The sequence below is a fragment of the Nicotiana attenuata genome, unplaced genomic scaffold (genome assembly GCF_001879085.1).
Source record: "Nicotiana attenuata strain UT unplaced genomic scaffold, NIATTr2, whole genome shotgun sequence".
In the NCBI taxonomy this organism is placed as follows: Eukaryota; Viridiplantae; Streptophyta; class Magnoliopsida; order Solanales; family Solanaceae; genus Nicotiana; species Nicotiana attenuata.
Window position 1 is genome coordinate 105,418 of NW_017671678.1, and position 15,823 is coordinate 121,240.

At 39.9% G+C, this 15,823-nt stretch overlaps 1 protein-coding gene across 1 annotated transcript; it reads left to right on the top strand.

The window, feature by feature from the left end:
* The first annotated feature begins 741 nt into the window (after positions 1–741).
* LOC109209645 (cytochrome P450 CYP72A219-like) lies at positions 742–6,082 on the top strand. The gene is made up of 5 exons (XM_019372956.1): positions 742–1,185; positions 2,878–3,095; positions 3,277–3,521; positions 3,677–4,061; positions 5,363–6,082. The coding sequence occupies exons 1-5, from the start codon at positions 903–905 to the stop codon at positions 5,786–5,788; spliced, it is 1,557 nt and encodes a 518-aa protein (XP_019228501.1). The 5' UTR covers positions 742–902; the 3' UTR covers positions 5,789–6,082.
* The last annotated feature ends 9,741 nt before the right edge of the window (positions 6,083–15,823 follow it).

Consider the following 15,823-nt stretch of genomic DNA (forward strand, 5'->3'; position numbering starts at 1 on the left):
AAGAAGAATGTGAAATTGTTGTTAAAATGATTGCTTTGTTTCAAAAAAGATAAAATTCAAAGTTGCCCCCATTGAACCCGCATTAAACCCGCAACCCGCCCCACCCCACCTTAAAAGTTTTAAAAATATTATTTTAACCCGCCCCGCACCCGCATAAGAGTAAACCCGCCCATCCCACATCAAACAAAACCCGCCCTGCCCCGCCCCCGCCCCATTGCCATCGGTAACAACGTGTATGGTTTAAATAGAAACTCTCCAATCTCGATAGTTTTAAATATGAAAGTCGCAAAACGTGTATAGTTTAGGAGAATTTTGATATATTAACTCTTTTGGGCATTTTAAAAATTTCTTCATTTAGTAAGAAATTGAGCCCCAAAAAGTGTTCGTGTCTTGAATTTTTTCTATCAAACAATTTCACTTAATTTACTAACTCTCTAACTACTATGAATCTCAAAGGGAAAAAAAGAAAAAGATCTTCTACAGACAAAAGTTTTTTCCTTTTTCTTCTTTTCTCCCAGTGTACCACATTGCAATTAACACTCTTTTTTTGTAAATTTGTGAAGAAAAAAAAAGATATTGTTATAGTAAGAAATAATTTATTTTAAAAAATTTATCTTGATTTTATAACTACAAAAATATTATCCTCGTTTAAGATCACAATTTCATTATCTTTTTATCTTTTAATAAATGAGGTCCAGATTCACATAAAATTAAATAGAGGGAGTGGTTGAAATCTGTGGTTTTCTCAGATTTTTTTAACTTTGCTCGTCATTTATGGCGACCTTTTGTTTTTATCCCCCACGATTCACGAACCTTGTAGGTACATAAAATATGCAAGGCGTAGAAAGAGAAAAAAAAATTAAGGAGCTATTCCATGCTGGGACACAAATAGTGAGTGAAAAATGGAGACTGCTCAAATCACAGTAACAGCATCTTGTGCTGCCATAATAGTTACTGTAGTAGTGTGTGTATGGAGAGTGCTGAATTGGGTTTGGTTCAGACCAAAGAAGCTGGAAAAGCTACTGAGGAAACAAGGTCTCAAAGGCAATTCCTACAGGATTTTGTATGGGGATATGAAGGAGCTTTCTGGTATGATTAAGGAAGCTAACTCCAAACCCATGAATCTTTCTGATGATATAGCCCCAAGATTGGTCCCTTTCTTTCTTGACACCATCAAGAAATATGGTATGTTTCACTAATCCCTCATTAATTTTCTTTACTCATAACCACTCTTTTATTTTCTAACCATAGTGATCGGGCCAGTTTGCACGGTGTAAATAGTATGGACTAGCCAGTTTTCGGACCGGTAATCGAGAAATAGTCCTTGTTTGCAAAGTCATTGCAAATTAGCCATTATTTTTTGCGGAAATAAAATCTGAACAGAAATAACCTAGCTGAAATACGAAAAGTTCCAGCATAATATCCTGTATTATGGAGTTCCTGTGTATAAACTTCAAGCATATTATGTTAGAACTCTCCGGCACATTATGCAATTCTAGCACATTATGCTGGAATCTCATATGTAAAAAATTCGAACTCCAGCATATTATGCTGGATTATTAAGGGTGTTTTTGTTCAGATTTTATCTTTATATGAAAAAGTGGCTAAATAATAGTTACTTTTGAACTGTGGCTATTTTTCAATTGTCAATTGTAAATCAGGCTATTTGTATTTTTTCCGAATTTCATGGGGTATCTGTATCAGGTAATAAATCATATAGCATTTTTGTCTCTGCTATTTGAACCTGAGACTGCATTGTTCTAATGTTCTCGATCCACTTCATTAAAGCCAGACCCTTGGATGCTTTACTCATACCACTTAGTTGACTGAAAAACTTGAATCTCTTATAAAATTGTCCAGCTGAGCTAGATAAAGATCAGTTGTGTCAAGATTTCAGTTTGTCCATCCCTCCGCTAATTCTCCTTATCACATTCTCTGTCTTACTTGATGAAGACATGAAGTTGGATCTTAAATCCCCAAGGTATGGGGTTTAGTGAGTACAACGCACCTCAACTTTGTTCTTAGGCAGTAAACTTAAAAGAAGATAAACAATTGCATGATTAACTGAGCTCTGACCCTATGCAAGCTGGTACTGTGTTCCAAGTTATTTTCAATGACTTTTTAATCCCCCTGATCAGCAAATTTGTCATTGTATTTGGCATGACAAACGAAAGATTGAACAAGTTGAAAAATAAGTTCCAGAGTTGTCTAGCCATTGTGCACTGCAGAAAGAAATGATTGCTGCTCTCCTCGACCAGATTCGACAAGTAGCGCTTTCTGCAAATCATCATCCCCCTTCGCTGTAGATTACATTGGGTTAGGCGTGTCATCATGTGTAAGCAGCCACATGAAACATGCTAACTAATAGGTTGCTTTAGTTTTTCATAGTTGCTTCCAAGGCCAAGTATGATTGCGTCCGCGGACCTTGTTTACCTCTATGTAACATGAGCCAACTGAGAAGAATCCAATTATATTGCATTTTCCACATTAGCTGATCTTCTTCTGCATTTAGGTTCACTATCTCTAAATCTTTTAACAAAAGAGCTATTCTTGATATTTCCTGATCAAAACAAAGCCTCCTATTATTGACGCAGCAATGGCTTCCTTCCCAACATTGTTATACCAGTGAGTGCATTTAAAAGAGAAGCTATAAAGATGGCTGTAAGCCATCATAAGAGAAGTTTGACCAATTAAACCGGCCCTTATTTTAATTGCAAGGTTAGGTTTTGGAACATGGAACTTGAAGAAGTTGCATTGTGCCTTCTTCTGTCCTGCTTTCTTTTTTAATCTTTCAAAAGCGCTGTTAGTTTCATTTTTATGTTGGATAGATATTCACCTTCAGTTTGGAGTAGTTCATATGGAAACATCTGCTTGCAGGTAAAAAATCCTTTGTATGGTTAGGTCCAAAACCACTGGTTCTTATCATGGACCCTGAGCTTATAAAGGAAATATTCTCCAAATACTATCTGTATCAAAAGTCTCATGGAAATCCAGTTACCAAGCTATTGGTACAAGGACTAGTAAGCCTAGAGGAAGACAAATGGGCCAAACACAGAAAAATCATCAATCCTGCTTTCCATCTAGAGAAGTTAAAGGTTTGTAACTGCAGTAGATTCTATTTAAGTTGTCCGTTTTTTTTTTTTGAAACAACAATGTAATGTTTTTTTTTTTTTTTTGTGGTATTTGGTTGGGTTTTGGAACCATCTTTTGTTCCTGATTACAAAGTCGATACATTTTGAAGAACTGTCCGTTCATTGAGTTTTTTTTCTTAAACAGCATATGCTTCCAGCTTTTTGCTTGAGCTGCACTGAGATGCTGCGCAAATGGGAGGACATTTTTTCAGTTGAGGGGTCACATGAGATAGATGTATGGCCTCACCTTCAACAATTGAGTAGCGATGTGATCTCCCGGACAGCTTTTGGCAGTAACTTTGAAGAAGGTAAAAGGATATTTGAACTTCAGAAGGAACAAGCTCAGTATTTTGTAGAAGCTATACGCTCAGTTTATATCCCAGGCTGGAGGTAAATTGAGTTTCTTTAACGATAGTCATATTACTCCTATTCAAAGTTCATTGGGAAGTGCAACACGATTAACTCTCACTCTAATGTTTAATTATTTTGTTGATGCATATCGCTTTCCCTTTTTCAGAGTACTTATTTATTAAACTATTTCACAGGTTTTTGCCAACAAAGAGGAATAGAAGAATGAAGGAAGTTGAAAAGGATGTTCAGGCCTCGATAAGAGGCATTATTGATAAAAGAGTGAAGGCAATGAAAGCAGGGAAGGCGAATAATGAGGACCTACTGGGTATATTGTTGGAATCTAATTTTACAGAAGTTGAACAGCATAGACACAAGGATTCTGCGATGAGCATTGAAGAAGTCATTCAAGAATGCAAGTTATTCTATGTTGCTGGCCAAGAAACTACATCAGTATTGCTTGTGTGGACTCTAATATTGTTGAGTAGGCATCAAGATTGGCAGAGCCGGGCCAGAGAAGAGGTGTTTCAAGTCTTTGGTAATCAGAAACCAGATTTTGATGGATTGAATCATCTAAAAGTTGTAAGTGTCCCCGTTTGTTGGTTCAATTACTCAGCCATGGGATTTATGGCTGTTATTGCAATTAGATGGTGCCTTTTATTTATTTATAAAGTATTAAATTTAGTATACCAAAAAGAAGAAAACCTACAAAAAGAGATGGTTTCCACAAACGACACCCAATCTTCAATACACAAAGGAATCTCATGAGTGAACCAAAAAGCAAAATGGATAAGAGGCCACTGCTCAACCATACAAAAATCATTTTTACGCCCTCAAAAGCTCTCCTACTTTGCTCTCTCCAAATGACCCAAATGAGTGCGAGATGAGTCACATTCAATGCCCTACGATTTCTTCTTCATCTTCCACTGTTCCAGCTGAACATTAACTCCTTTACAGTGCCAGGCATCACCAATCCAACACCAAACCACCTCAGCATCTCCTACACCTGATGATATAGAAGTAGATGTCCCACGTTAGCCTTGCACATGTAGCACCAACTCACATAAGTGACCTTCCTCTTTCTCAAATTTTCAGCCGTCAAAATCACCCCTTCTATTGCTAAGCAAGTGAAAAGACACACCTGCCTTGGTACATTAGGGATCCAAATAGAGTTACGTGGAAAGTCAACCTCTTCCTTAACCAAGAGCTTCTCATAGTATGACTTTAACGAAAATATTTCATTGTTCCCTGCCTCCTCACTTCCATTCATCGCCGATATCCTGCGTTATGCTTTTTTGGAGCAAGTTAATCAAGTTTTGGAACTCTGGCACCTCCCAATCTTGCAGATTTCTTCTAAAACTCAAATCCTAGAAAATATCTCCACTTTGAGACCTTCAGACTTGATTAGACAAGAATTGCATTTTAATCTAATGCTTGATAGTGGACTAGATATAGCGATGTTTCCCTTAGGGAAATCAACTCTATATCCATGCTTTCTTGATGTTAGTGGAATCCATCCAGGTATGAGCAGGCGCAGATGCAGTATATGGGCAGTGGGTTCGTCCACATCCATTATTTCTGCTTAAACTCAAACAATTTATAGGAAAAAAATATAATTAAACTAAGTTCACTCTCATTTTCACAAAAGTATAATGAGTGCAGTAGTACTGTTCAACCATGTACTTAAAACTCTAGATCCTCTTATGATCATTAGGGACAACTGCCCCCCCCCCCCCCAAAGAAAGGGAGATGAAATGTGGTTTTCTCATTTGCAGGCTTGTCCCGAGCTAAATGAGTACTTCACTAGGAATAGTTTGGGCACAAATCTTATGTCAAGTCTTTTTTCATGCTATATATAACTGATGGAGTATCTTTTGCTGCAGGTGACAATGATCTTGTATGAGTCTTTAAGGCTATACTCTCCAGTAGTGTCACTAATCCGGCGGCCTAATGAGGATGCTATATTAGGAGATGTATCTCTACCAGAAGGTGTGCTACTCTCATTACCAGTGATCTTATTGCACCACGATGAAGAGATATGGGGTAAAGATGCAAAGAAGTTCAAGCCAGAGAGATTCAAAGATGGAGTCTCAAGTGCAACAAAGGGTCAAGTCACGTTTTTCCCATTTACTTGGGGTCCCAGAATATGCATTGGACAAAATTTTGCCATGTTAGAAGCAAAGACGGCTTTGGCTATGATCCTACAACGCTTCTCATTCGAACTGTCTCCATCTTATGCACATGCTCCTCAGTCCATACTGACTATGCAACCCCAACATGGTGCTCCACTAATTCTGCACAAAATATAGTTTGTTACTTTAAGCAGTGTCTTGTTATATGTCAGAGTGAGTCCAAAATGTTTAATTAAGGCTTGTAGAACTGCCAAATGGAACTTCATTTGCACTCGAGGGTTGTAGATTGTCGTAATTGGAATAGACTGTTTATTTTAGAGTTTTAAGATCTGTGCGCGTATAGTGTATGAAATTTTTACATCTTCAAGTGAAATACACTTGCGACAAGCAACTTATCATTGTAAGCTTGATATCGTCAGCTTAGAAAAGAGTACTAATTTATTATAGCGAGAAAAGGATTCATTATTTGAAGTTTATGAGGTCAAAATGTCATTGAATACACTAATCATTTGAGTTACTGGGTCCGAAACTTGTGTAATAGTCTTCTTTACACATACGAAATCTGAGCCAAAGCTCCTGGATGGGCTAAAACCGTAGCTTTAATGGTACATCCACCCTGATTATAGCCAATTAGATTGCAAAGACAGTATAATGATTCTTTTACACAATTCAACTTCTATCTGCTTTTTCAAATAATTTTAGTATTTGTAGATGAGTGAATGAAAAGGAACAGAAAGATTCATGAGCGAATACCTTTTTGGGAAAATTTAATACATCAAAAACTTCCTAAACTATATCCATTTTGCAGCTTTCATACTTAAACTTTTGGGAATTTCTTTTACGCCGCAACTACATTGTTTTCATATGTAAAATAAATAGATTAATTCCACATGTATTGTCACATGGCAGTTTTTAAAGGGATTTTGGAGGTTAAAACTCACTCAAAATATCATTTTCCTTTGTCTCTCTGTGTGTGTGTGGGTGGGGTTTGGGGGTTGGGGGTGGGGGGGGGGGGGCATTTGTTAATATAAGAACAATGTAATTCACGGGGTAATAGAAAACTCGTTGTAGTTCAAGGTTTGGTGCTATTTGTACATCATGCCCCTTTACAATTTTAAATTTAAGAAAATGACTTTTTTAGATCTCTTATGTGTAAAAGTCAAATCTCTTAAGTATAAATGTAAATCTCTAATGTATAAAAAAAGAGGTAGTGTCATAAAACTAAAAACAAGTTTGTAAAGAGCCAAAAAACCAATTTACCTTCAAGTTTGAAACTCGCAAAACATGTATATTAAGGGTCTGTTTGGAAAGCCACCAGGTAATTGGAATTGGTATAATTACTAGGGTAGTAATTACACAACCTAGTAAACACAGTTGTGTAATTACGATGACCTGTTTGTTTCTCATAGTGTAATTACAAGTATACTGTTTGGTTGCACAAGTGTAATTACACAGTTAGATTAAATTTTAAATAAAGTAATTATCAAAACATAAAAGTTAATATAATAAATATAAGCCTATAAATTTTTATAAGTATAAATGATATTATATTTGGTATTTAAGATATATATATTTTTTGTGAATATACATTAATTAGTAATCTTATATTTGTAACTATATTGTAAAAATAATTTATATATATATATATATATATATATATATATATATATATATATATTTCAAATTAATAATATTTAGTTTAGATACTTACAAAAACTAAACATATACGTTTTGTAAGAACATGATGGAATTCATGTTTGATAAAATAAATTAATATTTATAAATATAATGTCATAACATTATTCAAATGTTTGACAAAATTAAACTATCAATTCTACCTAAAAATGAACAACATGCAGTGTGAGCTAATGTTACTAAAACAAGTAAATTGGAACTAAGAATATAACACAATTTAAGTTGTAGTAAGCTCCGCTACAACTTAAATTAGGAAACATAATAAGTTTATAACCACATTCATGTGACGACCCGGCCAGTCGTCTCATGAGTTACCGCTTCGTTTCCCCCATTTCTGCTTCTTTATGCTTCGCTATCCGTGTTTTGTGGTATTGGGTTGATCGGATCGAGTTCGGAATGATTTTGATAAGGTTTGAGACACTTAGTCTCTTTTAAAGAAGCTTAAGTTGGAAAAGTCAACCGGATGTTGACTTATGTGTTAGAGGGCTCGTATGTGAGCTTCGATGGTTCGGTTAGCTTCGGGAGGTGATTTATGGCTTAGGAGCATGATCGGAATGGGTTTTGGAGGTCCGGAGTAGAATTAGGCTTGAATTGGCGAAGTTGATATTTTGGTGATTTCCGGTTGGTAGGTGAGATTTTGATCCGAGGGTCGGAATGGAATTCCGAGAGTTGTAGTAGCCCCGTTGTGTCATTTGGGATGTGTGTGCAAAATTTCAGGTCATTCGGATGTGGTTTGGTTGGGTTTTTGATCGAAAGCGTATTTCGGAAGTTTTTAGAAACTTAGGCTTGAATTCGAGGAGTTTAGGGTAATTTGATGTTGGTTGAGGTGTTTTGATGATTGGAAAAAGTTTGAATAAGGTTCTAGGTTGTTTTGGTGCTTTTGGAGGTCCCGGGGGCCTCGGGTGAGTTTCGGGTGGTCAATCGGACCATTCTTGGTGTTTGAGAGTTGCAGATTTTGGGAGTTCAGATGTTGCAGAGATTATCTCTTCGCGTTCACGTGAGGAGCCTTGCGTTTGCGAAGAAGGAAGGGAGGAAGGTCAGAATTTAGCCTTCGTGATCGCGAGATGAGCTTCGCGTTCGCGGAAGGCTGAGGATCAGTGCATCGCGTTCGCGAGTGATGGGTACGCGATCGCGAAGAAGAGTGTGAGTCAGATGGGTCTAAGGTATTTTGTGCATCGCGTTCGCATAAGGGGTGTCGCGTTCGCGTAGGTGTGGGGAGCGGAAGCATCGCGTTCGCAAGGTCTGTGTCGCGTTCGCGTAGTGTACTGTGGAGGTCTTGGAAATTTGCTCTTCGCGATCGCGAGGCTTGTGCCGCGATCGCAATGAAGGAAAAGCAGAGCTGGGCAGAATGCTATAATTTCATTTCATCCGCGATTTTGGGTCTATTTTCACCCATAGTTAATCATTTTGAGAGCTTCTTGGTGGAGGGATTCAAGGGGAATCGGCTTGAGGTAAGATTTTTGGACTTAAAACTCGTTTCTATTGTGAAATCTACCTAGAAAATCATGGAACTTAAGCTAAAGATGGAAGAACTAGGGCTTGGAGATTTTGGAATTTTGATTTGGGGATTTGGAGGACCAATTGGGGTCGGATTTGAGAACTTTTGGTATGTATGAACTCGTGGGGAGATAAGGAACCCGTTGATGTAAAATTTTTGAGTTTCGAGAAGTGGGCCCGGGGCTCGGGTTTTGCTAATTTCGGGATTTTGGTATTTTTTGATTGTTTTCGCTTGGGCTTTGTTCCCTTAGCATATTGTGATGTATTCGTTCTGGTTTTGGATAGATTCGATGCACGTGGAGGCTGATTCGAGGGGCAAAGGCGTCGCGAGCTAGAGATTTAGCCGGTTCGAGGTGAGTATTGATTGTAAATGATGCTCTGAGGGTTTGAAACCCCGGATTGCACATCGTAGTGCTATGTTGAGGTGGCTTGCACGCCGTTAAGCGAGCATGGGGTAGAGCACCGTTGGGGATTGTGACTTAGTCCATCCCGATTGATGATTTTACCACGTATGTGATTGAAATCTAATTGCTATCATCATTATTTGGGTTGAATGCCATATTTGGGCTCCGTGCCAATTATTTGAACCCTTCGGGGATTGTTATTGATGTTTCCTCACTGTTTTGACTTTATACTTGAAATCAGTCATGTTATTTCCACTGTATTCAAAACTCAACCATATTTACTCTGTTTAATACTCAAATGATATTTAAATGATGTTTTGGGCTGAGAAATACTGTTTTACTGTTGCCCGAGAGGCTTATGTGATTTTTGACTGAGTAAGGCCGAGGGCCTGTGTTGTGAGGATATCTTTGGGATCGGGCTGCACACTGCAGCGGTGATACACTAATTTGATTATGAGGCCGAGGGCCTGAGATTGTACTCCACGAGGTGGCTTGATATTGATATGAGGTCGAGGACCTGTTTATGATGCCACGAGATGGCTTGATATTGCGCTTGGGCCGAAAAGGGCCCCTCCAGGAGTCTGCACACACCCAGTGAGCGCGGGTACCCAGTGTGATATGTGATATAGCCCGAGGGGCTGGTTTTGTTCTATGTGATTGCCCGAGGGGCTGGTACCGTTCTGAGATATTGCCCAATGGGCAGAGTTGTTGACATTGTGTCCGAGGGGCGAACCTTATGTGCTTATCTTTCTTATTTGCTTGTCATTTACTTGCTTACTTGTGTATTTGTGCCCGAGGGGCGGATTTCTGTGCTTATCTGCACTAGTTGTTCTGCATTCATTTGCCTAACTGTTCAAAAAGGTATTTTCAAAAAGGGTTTAAACTGAGCTAAGATGTTTTAAAGGATTTTACAACTTCATTGCTTCTCTTACTGGTTTTGAAACTGCTTCTATATAGCATGTTGATGCTCTTTTCGTGATTTCTTATCACTCAGTCTTTATTTATGATTATTACTCACTGAGTTGGAGTACTCACTTTACTCCCTACACCATGTGTGCAGATTCAGGTATTCTACACCTGGTAGCGGGTTTTGGCTGATTGGAGGCAGGGTTATCGGAGTTTAGCAAGGTAGCTGCCGGCGTTCACAGCACTGCTTTTCTCCCTCCTTATTTCATTAGTCTATACTTAGTACATTCAAGACTTTGTCAGTTGTATTTAGACTTAGTAGATGCTCATGACTAGTGACACATCGGTTTGGACTGTGTTTGGGTTGTATTCCGCATTGTTATGATATTATTCGCTATTTAGCATTATTAAATCATGTTTTAGCCCGTTGTATTGCTGTTTAGCTATTTAACTTTGAATTGGAAATGTGTCGGCTGGCCTTGTCTTCACGAGAGGCGCCATCACGATCGGGTCTGGGTTTAGGGTCGTGACAAGTTGGTATCAGAGCCTAGGTTACATAGGTCTCACGAGTCATGAGCGGGTTTAGTAGAGTCTCGCGGATCGGTACGGAGACGTCTGTATTTATCCTCGAGAGGCTGCAGAACCTTTAGGAAAAACTTCACATTCTTGAATTCTTATCGTGTGTTCTTTGATTTAGCTTGAAATATAACTCTTGAAATTCCTTTCACGCGTTCGTATGCACGCAGGAACACTCAGTATCAGATGTGCATCGATGGCTTGTGATTCCCTGATCGAGGGGCGAGACGTGATCTCTGTGAGTTGATATTGGGGCCAGTCTGGAGGACTTGAGGCCGGATTTTTGCCTATAGCTTGAGCACCGAGGTGCTGATTGTGTGAATAAGTGTTTTTGAACTTATATGTTCGGTAGTGTCACTGTTAGTGGAAGTGACGACTTGGCTATGTGATGACTATGTTAGTACTGCGAGATGTATCCATATGATTTAGAAGCGACGAGAAGGGTCTGCTGAATGATGGAAGAACTACTAGGTGCTTGAAGTCCATCTCGATTCGAGGTATAGCCCGAGTTATGGGCGTGTGAAGAATCTTTTCATATTTCCAAGTTGGGAGTGAAGTGAATTTCATGTTGCGGTATGAGTTCAGACTCAGGAAGACTAAGTGACTGCGTAATGTTTATGACGGTGGAAGCTATACAGAAATGTTAGTTTGAGGCAAAGCAGGTGGGGTTATCTCCTGCGGAGTGTTCTGAAGTTGTGTGATCCTTATGTTGTCCGTTAGAAGATCTCAATTTCTAGTAAAAGATATATCTTGTAATTTGAATCTGGGTCGCTTATGAGAATGGGTTTAATTGATACGAGAGTAAATGCGAGATTTGCATAAGCTTTAAAGTACTAGATGGTCTGTGTTCCACGAGCTTATGAAGGATTGAGTTAATCTCACTATGGTATTATGGCAACAATAAAGTATATGCATTATAGGTTATGGTGTGTGTTTTGATCTATGGCTTCGAGCCAAGTGGGGGAGTCTGCTATTGAATAGTTGATTGCACGGTTATGTGCTATAATGGTTCCAGTTTGAGGTGTATTTATGAATCAGTTATGGCTCGAGTAAAGGAAATTTCAATAAAGGTTATGTTATGCTTTATGGGTGTACGAGAATCGGGGAATGACTTGAGTTGTTGTTGGTAAGGAATGCCCGGTGCATAGGGCAGGAAGTTGCTTGGTTATATTGGAATGAGGTTACATTCTGTAGTGTCGGAGTGCTAATGAAGCACAGGTTGTTCGGTTCGTTTAATCAATCAAACTGCGGTTCGAGTAGAATGGATGACTCTAGAGAATGGTTCCATTGTGTTCAAAATTTTACATGCAATAATTGGAGGCTTTCAAGTTGTACTTGTGGCTAGAACCTGAGTTTTCAGTGGAAGATAGCAAGACTTGTGGTATTTTCTATATTAATTATGGGATTCTATATATCAGAATCGGGAAGGTGAAGGTAATGGCTTGGGATTCGCAGTAAGTCCTTTCAGGGTAGGTATCTTGAATGTGGTGCTTTTGGGTACATTTAAAAGAGTATTTAGCGGGTTGTGAGCCTTAGGGCGTGTGGTATTATGCTTGGGTCTCGTGTGGTAAGTTGGGTTGAGGAAATGTGATATTATAGCAAGAAGGAGTATCAAGTGAAGGTAAATCAGAAGGGAGCTCGGATAGATGGGATAGCTTGGTAGTAGGCCAGACCGGTATGGTAAGGATATGATTAGTTCTTTGGGTGTTTACGAGGTAATGAGTTCTACAGGTATTTCGCGGTGATGCTCTTGGGTTTTAGTGGCCTGCGTAGGTTGATTGAGTTAGGAGGATTCAGTCCTGACAGACTTGGTATTTTTGTGCAAAGGAGTCGGAAAGTTCTTGTTGATTTCTACCACGGTTAGAGATGTATATTTTCTGCTGGCGTGAGGAGCTAGAGATGTATAGTGACTTTTTTCTAGAATGGGATCAATGGAAAAGTTCTTGGTTGGTTGAGTACATAGTTTCTTGTGGCTCGGAAGGGATATGAAATTCTCATGTTATTTTAGGATGGATTGGTATATGCGGTATGTGTGGAGGTTGAGATTTGCGTGTGTAAGGTTGCGGTTCAGTTCTGAACGGAAGGACATAAATTCTCAGGCAGTACGGGCGGTTTCAGATAATTGGAGAGATGATCTTCAGATGATTAAGGAAATGGTATTTCTAGTTGGAGGTAATTTGACGAGGGTATATGTTTCAGAAAAAGGCAATGTGATTAAGTTGATGGTGCTTCGGTAGTATTGCGGCACTTTCTGGTTAGATCGACTGCGGATATTCGAGTTTGCTTGGAGGCACAGAAGAATGTTAGAGTATCTCCCATGGAGTGACTGGATATTAGAGATGGGGTATGTGCTCGGACGGTGGAATTGGAATCGGATATGTGATCCGTGTGCTATATGGAGTTGGAGACTGGGAGTTCTCATATTCAGGCTATGTTGTGGTTGTGGTCGTGTGTATCGGCACTGTTTAGTGACTCTCGGGGTTTGGAGACCTGAGAGGATCTTTTGCTGCTTGGTACGTTAGATTTTAGATGTGATATTGGGTATAGACTGGTTGTCTCCGTGTTGTGTTATTCTGGACTATTGTGCTAAGGCGGTGCTGTTGGCTATGCCGGGAACGCCACAGATTGAGTGGCGAGGTTCGACGGATCATGTTCTTGGTAGAGTGGTTTCATACTTCGAAGACCAGCGGTCGACTAGGAAGGATTGCCTTTCTTATTTGGGCTCTCGTGATGGATGTCAGTGCAGAGGCTCCTCATATTGATTCAGTTCCGGTGGTGAGGGACTTTTCGGATGTGTTCTTGTGGTCGGGAAGCGGGAAAGAGTATTGGATATTGCTCGGCGGATGGTGTATTGGTTATATCCTTTTGGGTTGAGTAGTGTTATATATTTACTTCACTGTGGTCGTGATGATTTGCTTTGGTTCTAGACATCAATTACGCGTGGTCGTCAATTTCGAGCAGAGTGACTTGAGGTGTTTCATGTGGAGCAGTATTTGGATAGGATCGTGCATTGCAGCGAAGCTATGTGGAGATATGACCTTGCGGGTTAGATTCGTGTGTTCTATTTCTACGATTGGAGACGGTTTCTTAGCTTTGTGTTGTGGTGGTACCGGTGAGCTTGAGGTACAACTCTTTCCTTGAGTCATTTTCATAATTTGAGTATGTTCGGACTGTTGCTTATTGGCGCGCGTATTGTGCAAGTTGTGGCTTAGGCCTGTATTGATGTGTTATGTCACCAGGTGTGTTGGATTAGATGAGATCGCTGGGATCATTAATGAATGCAAATGGATTTGATTTTAGCATGTTGGAGGGTTAAATATCGAGGTTCGGCTTAGAAATTTGCTATGGTCTTTGCCAGGAGAGAAGTGGCTTCATGATTTGGTAGATCTGAATGGTTATGGCTTACTGCGTGTTTTATTCATCATTGGTAGTATATGAACGCATGGGAATGAGACCTTAGTTGATAAGAGGTTTTCTATCGGTATTCGGTTTTGTGTGCAGCTGCTGTGATTAGAAGTTATCGTTACAAGTGTTTGAGTTACGTGGTATATCATGTGATTGCACCTAAGTTAGCAGGTATGGGTTATTACAGCTTGTTCGAGCTTATTCAGAGTATAAATGTGAAATTCTGATTGTATTGATGATTTCGGAAGTGGAAATATGGTTCTATGGTTTATGGGCTAGATTGGATTGTGAAATTTCAGTTTCTATGTGTTATCGGACCTATATGAGATAGGGTGACGTGGGATCACCCCCAGGTATATGCATGGTAAGGTTATTCAGTGATTGGTTGGATTTTGTAACAACTCCGAGCACGTTCGAGGACGAACGTTTGCTTAAGTTGGGGAGGATGTGACGACCCGGCCAGTCGTATCATGAGTTACCGCTCTGTTTCCCCCATTTCTGCTTCTTTATGCTTCGTTATCCGTGTTTAGTGGTATCGGGTTGATTGGATCGAGTTCGGAATGATTTTGATAAGGTTTGAGACACTTAGACTCTTTTAAGGAAGCTTAAGTTGGAAAAGTCAACCGGATGTTGACTTATGTGTTAGAGGGCTCGGATGTGAGCTCCGATGGTTCGGTTAGCTTCGGGAGGTGATTTATGGCTTAGGAGCATGATTGAAATGGGTTTTGGAGGTCCAGAGTAGAATTAGGCTTGATTTGGCGAAGTTGATATTTTGGCGATTTCCGGTTGGTATGTGAGATTTTGATCCGAGGGTCGGAATGGAATTCCGAGAGTTGCAGTAGCTCCGTTGTGTCATTTGGGATGTGTGTGCAAAATTTCAGGTCATTCGGATGTGGTTTGGTTGGGTTTTTGATCGAAAGCGTATTTCGGAAGTTTTTAGAAACTTAGGCTTGAATTCGAGGAGTTTTGGGTAATTTGATATTGGTTGAGGTGTTTTGATGATTGGAACAAGTTTGAATAAGGTTCTAGGTTGTGTTGGTGCTTTTGGTTGAGGTCCCGGGGGCCTCGGGTGAGTTTCGGGTGGTCAATCAGACTATTCTTGGTGTTTGAGAGTTGCAGATTTTGGGAGTTCAGATGTTGCGGAGATTATCTCTTCGCGTTTCCGTGAGGAGCCTCGCATTCGGGAAGAAGGAAGGGACGAAGGTCAGAATTTAGCCTTCGCGATCGCGAGATGGGCTTCGCGTTCGTGGAAGGCTGAGGATCAGTGCATCGCGTTCGTGAGTGATGGGTACGCGATCGCGAAGAAGAGTGTGAGTCAGATGGGTCTAAGGTATTTTGTCCATCGCGTTCGCATAAGGGGTGTCACGTTCGCGTAGGTGTGGGGAGTGGAAGCATCGCGTTCGCAAGGTCTGTGTCGCGTTCGCGTAGTGTACTGTGGAGGTCTTGGAAATTTGCTCTTCGCGATCGCGAGGCTTGTGCCGCGATCACGATGAAGGAAAACCAGAGCTGGGCGGAATGTTATAATTTCATTTCATCCGCGATTTTGGGTGTATTTTCACCCATAGTTAATCATTTTGAGAGCTTCTTGGTGGAGATTAAAGATGGATTCAAGGGGAATCGACTTGAGGTATGATATTTGGACTTAAAACTCGTTTCTACTGTGAAATCTACCTAGAAAATCATGGAACTTAAGATAAAGATGGAAGAACTAGGGCTTGGGGATTTTGGA